Source organism: Rhinolophus ferrumequinum, chromosome 10, assembly GCF_004115265.2.
Source record: "Rhinolophus ferrumequinum isolate MPI-CBG mRhiFer1 chromosome 10, mRhiFer1_v1.p, whole genome shotgun sequence".
In the NCBI taxonomy this organism is placed as follows: domain Eukaryota; kingdom Metazoa; phylum Chordata; class Mammalia; order Chiroptera; family Rhinolophidae; genus Rhinolophus; species Rhinolophus ferrumequinum.
This window is the reverse complement of record NC_046293.1, coordinates 26,444,448-26,452,304: the sequence shown is the minus strand read 5'-3', so window position 1 is coordinate 26,452,304 and position 7,857 is coordinate 26,444,448. Positions and strand designations below refer to the sequence as shown.

Here is a 7,857-nt window from a genome sequence, read left to right as displayed (position 1 = left end):
GAACATCAGGTCGTAGGAACAGGAAACAGAAATCTTGCTATTGGGTTATTAGGGGTAAGAGTGAGTGGTGACACTCTCTTTTCCACCCCTTGATTCATGCACTTGTGAATCCTGGCAACTGGAGAAACAGCACCATGCCAGGGGTGCCAAAAAGATGTATACACATGACTTGTATTCATCTTTTGTTATTGGTACATGTTGAGTATTACAATTTTAATACAGTTTTTTTCTTTTCTTCAAATGTGTATACATTTTTTTTGGCACCCTCTGAATATTGGATGCTGGTTCCGAGCATACATATCTTTCTGGAGAATCCTGCTCTAGTCCTGCAAGACAGTGCCACCTAAATGGCGCTGTAACTGAGTCTTCAAAAGGCCATTCCACCTTTCTGTTAGGTCAGGTACATCAGGATTCTGGAGGTCATGGTAAGATCAGTGAATTCAGTGAGCACGGGCCCACTGCCACACTTCTCTCGTTGTGAAGTCAGTTCCTTGGTGGTGGATAAGGCCTTCTGTAAATGCATGGGTGGCAGTTTTGGAAGAAGCATGCAGGGAAAGCAAATCCATGTCCAGAGTAAGCATCTGTTCCTGTAAGAACAAAACTTTGCCTTCTCCATGATGAAAGCAGTTCCATGTAATCAACCTGCCACCAGGGAACTGGCTCATCACCTCTGAGAATGGTGCCATATCTGGAACTCAGGGTTGGTCTCTGATACTGGGAGGTTGGGCATTCATTCAGCAGGAGTCATAGCCAAATCGGCCTTTGTGCTTGGACATTCATGTTGCTGAGCCTATGCATAGTCTTTTTTCCTGCCACTTTGATCAGGTTGTTTATGAGCCCGTTGGGTGATGGCAGGGGTGGTTGGGGAAAGGGGACAGAACAAGTCTTATCCACTTGTTTATTAAAATTCTCATCTGCTGAAGTCACTCTTAGGTGAACATTCACATGGGACACCAATGTCTCTGCAATTTTTGCCCATTCAGAGAGGTATGTCCACATACCTCTTTCTCAAATTCCTTTGTCACTAATTTTAGTCATGTTCCTTCCAAGTCCCTGACCATTGGTCAGTCAAACCACTGCAGCCAAACCATTGGCCACAGTCCATGAGTCGGCATGTAATTGCACGTCTGTCCACTTCTCCTTCCAAGCAAAGTGAACAACCAGGTTCGATTGTCAAAATTCTGCCCACGAGGAGGATTTCCCTTCACGACTCTCCTTTGGGGATGTCCCAGAAAGGGGCTGTAGTGCTGTAGCTGTCCACTTGTGGATGCCACCTGCATATCGTGCAGAACCATCTGTAAACCAGGCGTGAGTCTCCTCCTCCTCTGTCAAACGATCATAAGGAACTCTCCATCAGGCCATAGGTGCAGCTGGAAGAGCGAAGGCAGTGCAGTAGGCGTGGGGACCGTGGGCATTTGGGCCACTTCTTCATGTCATTTACTAGAGCCGTCAGGGCCTGCTTGGGTCTGGTCATGTACATACCATTTCCATTTGATAATTGTGCTTTAAGGCTTGGGAGGGGGGCGGTCAGATAACACTAATAATGGGGAACTCTGGTCACATGGTAACTTGGTGGCCCCTGGTGAAGATTTTGGTCTCTAATAAGGCCCAGTAGCCAAGAGCTCTTTCTCTAGTTGCAGAGGATGACAGGGCTTTGCTCTGTAATCCTAAGGACCCTCCCTGTGATTCACCTACTGGGGCCTGCCAAAAGCTCCAAACAACATCCCTATCTGCCACTGCCACTTCATACAGGAGACTATAGAACCTATTTTATTACTATTCTCCAGAGGTAGGCAAAGATTTAAGATGATAATAGGTGAAGGCTTTTGTCAATTGTAATCAGACATACAGAGAGCTCGCTGCTTTGACTGTAGAACTTCAGCCTTAGCACAGAATATAGGGCACAAAATATACTAATATAGCTATAAAAGCACCATGATTCTTTCCAGAGGAACCCTAAACTTACACAGAAAAATAGACAGAAGAGCAGCAAACCAAATTCGGTGGCATGTCTCACCAGATAGAGAATAGGTGTTCTCTACCAAATAGACCAAAATCAAATTCTTGATCATTGCCGCTGTGTTCATTTGCTATTGCAGTGTAACGGGTTACCACAAATTTAGTGGCTAAAACTAACAAATATGCATTTATTATTTCACAGTTTTATGGGTGGTCAGGAGTCTGGGGAAGGTTTAGCTGTGTTTTCAAGCTGCTGTCAAAGTTTGGATTACACTGCATTCTCATCTGCAGCCTTGACTGGAGGAGAATCCACTTCCAGGTTCGCTCAGATTGTTGGCAGAATTCATTTTCTTGCATCCTTTTTCATAAGCACTTCATAACAGGCTGCTTACTTCTGAAAGCCAGTAAGAGTCTCTCACTAAGGGGAGGCCCAGCCATTCTTTTCAAAGCTTTACCTGATTACATCAAGCCCACAAAGGACACTCTCCCTTTTGATGAACTCAAAATGAGTTAATTTGGGATATTAATTATCTGCAAAATTTCTTCATACTTGCCATATTCTGAAGGCTAGAAGTGAGTCACAGGTCCTGCCCACACTAAAGGGGAGAAAATTATACAGGATGTGAACTTCAGGAAGCAGTAATCATTGGGACCACTGTAGGGTCTGTAAACCAAACCACAGCTGCCACAAAATGAATGATATATTGGCAGTGCACAAACCAGAACCAGAACCAACTTGGCCAACATTCAGAAACAAATAAAAACACAGGTTTAAGAAGAAAACAGAAACACAGAGGGGAAAACAACAGATGGTAAGTCCGGTTCCATAACTCTGACTTTCCATCTGGGCTCAGCTTCCTTCTACTTGAAGAGCACCCTTTAGAATTTCCATCAGTGAAGTCTTGCTAAGATTTTGTTAGCCTAATAAGGTTGATTTGCCCTCATTTTAGAATTTTTATTTATTTTACTTAATTTTAAACTCACTTTAATGAAGGACAATTTACATGTAGTGAAATGTTCTCACTTTAATGTATAATTTGATGAGATTTAACAATGTATACACCCTTGAAATATTAATCAAAATCAAGATATAGAATAATTTTGTCATCCCAAAATGTATTTTATGCTCTTTTGCAGTTAGATTTTAGACAACCACTTTTGTGCTGTCTTAGTTTTGCCTTTTAGGAGTTAATATAAATGAAATCACACTTTTTCATAAAGAGTACGTACTCTTTTTTGTCTTGCTTTTTTTCAATCATCATAATTTTTTGAGACTAATTCATACTGCTGTGTATCTGAGTAATTTCTTTTATTGCTGAGCCGTACTTCATTCTATGAATATTCCACAATTTGTTAGTTTGTATCCCTCTTGATGTATATTTACGTTATTTCCAGTTTTGGGCTCCAATGAATAAAGCTACTATTAACATTCTTCTGCAAGTCTTGCTGTGGACATGTTTTTCTCTTATCTTGGGTAATTAACCACATAAGAGTGAAATAGTAGGAAATATGTGTGTTTCCCTGTATTAGAAACTATCAAATGATTCTCCAAAGTGGCTATATTATTTTGCATTCATAGCAGAAACTTCCAGTTGCTTCATATCATTTCCAAAATCTGGCATGGTCAGTCTTTTTCAATTTTAGCATTCTAGTGGGCTTGAAGTGGTATTTCATTGTAATTTTCATTTTCATTTTCTTTATGTGTAATGATATTCAGCATCTTTTTATTAATGTATTATATTTTCTTTTGTTAAAGGTGTGTGAAATATTTTCCTTACCTTCCTTAAATTGAGATGCATGTTTTCTTAGAATAGAGTGGAAGGAGTGTTTAGTATACATGATATATAAAAAGATTGTCATTTGTTTATATAGGTGTATTATATATATGTATACTGATGAAAGTAATATGAATGCATTGTTGCTACATTAGTATAATGTGGTGTGATTTTTGTACTTAAAAGACGTATTCAAAAGCAGAGGTGTTAAGATGCTCTAGTTGTGTATGTTCACGAAAAACCTCTTCTGTACTAGTCAAGCAGCTTTTGAGTCTCATCAATGGTTTTAAACCTACAGGGCACTGATGGCAGGATTAACTTTTGGGAACATTGAAATTGCTTCATTTTATCATCCTCAATTTTATACATATATCTCCCATTCCATGGAAAACATTTTCATTTTCTTGATAGTGTCTTTTCATGAAGGTTTCATGGGGAAATGATCTGTCTGTTTTTTTCTTTTTTGTTTAGGGGTGTGGGTCCTAGCTAAGCAACCCAAAGTTATAAAAACATCAATTTTTCAGAAGGTTTATTCTTTTATATGTTATATTTAGGTCCATGATCACCTCAAACTAGCTTTTTTGTATGATGTGAGCTAAGGGTTGAAGTTCATTTCTCTGTACTGTCATTCAGTTTCCCAGCATCATTTTTGAAGAGAATTGTATTTCCCATTGAATTGTTTTGGTTCCTCTGTTGAACACGATCTCACCATACATGTGTGAGTCTATTACTAGACACTCTATTCTAGCCATTGATCTATCTGCAAAAGCAAAAATAGTACCACAGATTGACTTAATTACTGTAGCTCTTCGTTCTTACAATCAGATATGTATTTCACATATGTATTTTCTATTTTGATGTATCCAGTTTATTAATTTTTAAATTTTATGCATTATGCTTCTGGTAGAGTATCACTGTAACCCATGTATACAAAACTTTTCTCCTATATTTTACTCTAAAAGTTTTATTGATTTAGCTCTTCCATTTAAGTCTAGGGTCAATTTAAGTTTTGTTGCATATGGAATGAAATAAGGGTCTAAATTCAATTTATGTATGTGGATGTCCAATTTTCCCAGCAACACTTGTAAAAAACAAAAAAAACAGACAGATCATTTCCCCATTAATCAACATGGTACCTTTTTAAAAATCATTTGACCATGATGGTTTGAATTTCTGAACTTCAATTGTGGTTCATTGTTACATAGGTCTATTCTTATATGAGTACTAGACTATCTTGATTAATGTAGCTTTGTAGCAACCTTTGAAATCAGGAACTGTAATACTCCAACTTTGTTATTTTAAAAAAATTATTTTGGCTATTCTGAGTGCATTGCATTTCCATACACATTTTAGGAATATTTTTCAGTTTCTGTAAAATAATCTTCTGGGATTTGATAGGGATTGCATTGAATATATAGATTATCTCTTCATCTAAAAAGACTCCCCTCTTACCTGGATTTTAGTTCATTGGTTCTCCTTCCTAACACAGCTCTGCGATGCATTTGAAACATAATTTTGACAATTTATTCCCCTTACTCTAGTTGTTGCAGGAGGAAATCTTTCCTTTTTTCAACTGCTACATTGTACTCATAAGTGGAAATTCTCCCTGGTTAACTCTGAAGTATCAAACAACACAGGATCAAATGCACAACAATCCTGATGCCTGCTTGGTCTGTACCAGACAAGCAAATTGAGAACACTCTGCACAGATAGTATACTTACTTCTCATAAAGACTACCCAAACAGGATAATATTATCATCTGCATTATACTGAGGCAGAGAGTAATTTTAAAAGAGTCCAAGCAGAAACATATGAAGCAAAGAATCTGGGTTTTCCTTCCTAGCAGCCCTGCTCTAAGATCCTCCTCTAAAAACTGCAACTGAATAAAATCCAAGGGTAAGGGCTGATTTTAACATTTATTAATCTTAAAAAATATTAAAAGTCAGCAGTGAATTAAGTAGAGAAATATAAAACTGAATATTCACATACAGGGAAGTCTAGACTCTACAATGGAAATCACATGTTCTTTAGAAGTTTCTGAGGATTTAAACCTAGATGACCTCCTGGAGACATTTTCCATTTCGGAAATTATGGGACAGTAATTCTTTTCATCCATGAGGTGTGTGTGTGTGTGTGTGTGTGTGTGTGTGTGTGTGTATGACTTTATATATAATGAAATTATACTTAAATGTTAGTTATCAGGAGCTAACCCTGAATGAATATTGGCCTTCCTGGGATTCCCAAGAAAAACTGCTTTAATAGGAAAAACTTGGATTCTTTCTACATAAATCTGACTAAAACCAAAAATCCATAGTGATGATGATCCTCTCTATGACCAAGCTTCAGCTAATAATTTACCCTTCACTGTACATTCAGTGTACTAGGTTTTTAAATTATGACAAACTTGATGAACACAAATTATGGAGAGGTTAAACAAAGAACATTGCACAACAATGAAATAGAATAGTACGTCCTTATTTGCATGCTAGCAAATGAGAATTCAGCTTTCACTTCAACATTTGTTATGAAATGTTCCAGCTTACACTAGGACATAAAGTATATGAACAGGACTTAGTTTGAGATATTAGGGGAATAACAATGTTTTTTGTAAAGACAGCACTGAAGTCCTTCATTAGCATATTCTGGCAATTTCCTGCTTGACATCCGTCACAGAATTTAATGGAGACAAGAATTTTATGACATTCAAGATCAGCTGTACGTAGGACTTAAGGTGCAGAATATTAAAGGAATCATGACCAATGATACTAAACTTAGCATTTTTTATTTCTAGACATGGTAAGTTTACTACAGAGCATTCTTTCCATCTTAGTAGTAGCAGAATTTGTTCTTGGAAATTTTGCCAATATCTTCATAGCACTGGTGAACTGCATTGACTGGGTCAAGAGACAAAAGATCTCCTTAGCTCATCAAATTCTCACTGCTCTGGCGGTCTCCAGGATAGGTTTGCTCTGGATAATAGTGATAAATTGGTATGCAATTGTGTTTAATCCAGCTTTTTATAGTTTAGAAGTAAGAATTGTTGTTTATATGGTCTGGACGATAAGCAACCATTTTAGCCTCTGGCTTGCTACTAGCCTCAGCATATTTTATTTGCTCAAGATAGCTAATTTCTCAAGCTTTCTTTTTCTTCAACTAAAGTGGAAAGTTAAAAGAGTAATTCTCATGATACTGTTGGGAACTTTGGTCTTCTTGGTTTTTCATCTTGCAGTGGTGACTGTAGATGGAAATATATTGATGACTGAATATGAAGGAAACATCACTTGGAAGACCAAATTGAGGGACATTGTGCACCTCTCAAATATGACTATGTTCACGCTAGCAAACGTCATACCCTTTACTATGTCCCTGACATCTTTTGTGCTGTTAATCTTCTCCCTGTGGAAACATCTCAAGAAGATGCAGCTCAGTGGCAAAGGATCCCAAGATCCTAGCACCAAGGTCCACATCAGAGCCATGCAAACTGTGATCTCCTTTCTCTTGCTTTTTGCTATTTACATCCTGGCTTTAATCATCTCAACTTGGAGTTTTTATAGTCTGCAGGATGAACCAACCTTCCTGTGGGGCCAGGTCTTTTCAGCTCTCTATCCTTCAGGCCATTCATTTATCGTGATTTGGGGAAACAAGAAGCTGAAACAGGACTTTCTCTCACTTTTGTGGCAGGTAAGGTGCTGACTGAAAGAATGGAAACCTTCAACACCATAGGTCAATAAAATGGGCATCATTTTGTTTGAGCAGAAAACAAAGTTAGGGAGACTTTAGCATTTTATACTTTCTAATGGTTTTTTCATAGTGTATGTAATTGGATAATTTTCAAATGTTTGCCTAGAAAAGCCTTACCTAAACTTACCACATAAAAGCATATGCACATGTGTATGTATGAAAAATATAATAAAAATTAGAAATAACATACCCTTAACCAATTTTTTCAGATAATCAATCTAATTATACAAAATATGTTGAGAAATTCCTCAGTATATGAAGCCATGGATATTTCCACATACATATTCTATGTTATCATGTTCCAAATGAGGAATTTATGATGTACAGTTATGCATTTTTAAGAACTGACAACTTACTTGAGGAAATCATTGTTATTTTTCA

General features: G+C 37.3%; 1 protein-coding gene across 1 annotated transcript; it reads left to right on the top strand.

Annotated features, from left to right (window-relative positions):
• The first annotated feature begins 6,528 nt into the window (after window positions 1-6,528).
• Window positions 6,529-7,428, top strand: LOC117028925 (taste receptor type 2 member 46-like). Its single transcript, XM_033117763.1, has one exon. It carries the CDS (start codon window positions 6,529-6,531, stop codon window positions 7,426-7,428), a length of 900 nt encoding a protein of 299 aa, XP_032973654.1.
• Window positions 7,429-7,857: the final 429 nt, after the last annotated feature.

Excerpts from the sequence above, each read along its gene's own strand:
- LOC117028925 (XM_033117763.1), top strand. The coding sequence starts at position 6,529 with ATGGTAAGTTTACTACAGAGCATTCTTTCCATCTTAGTAGTAGCAGAA.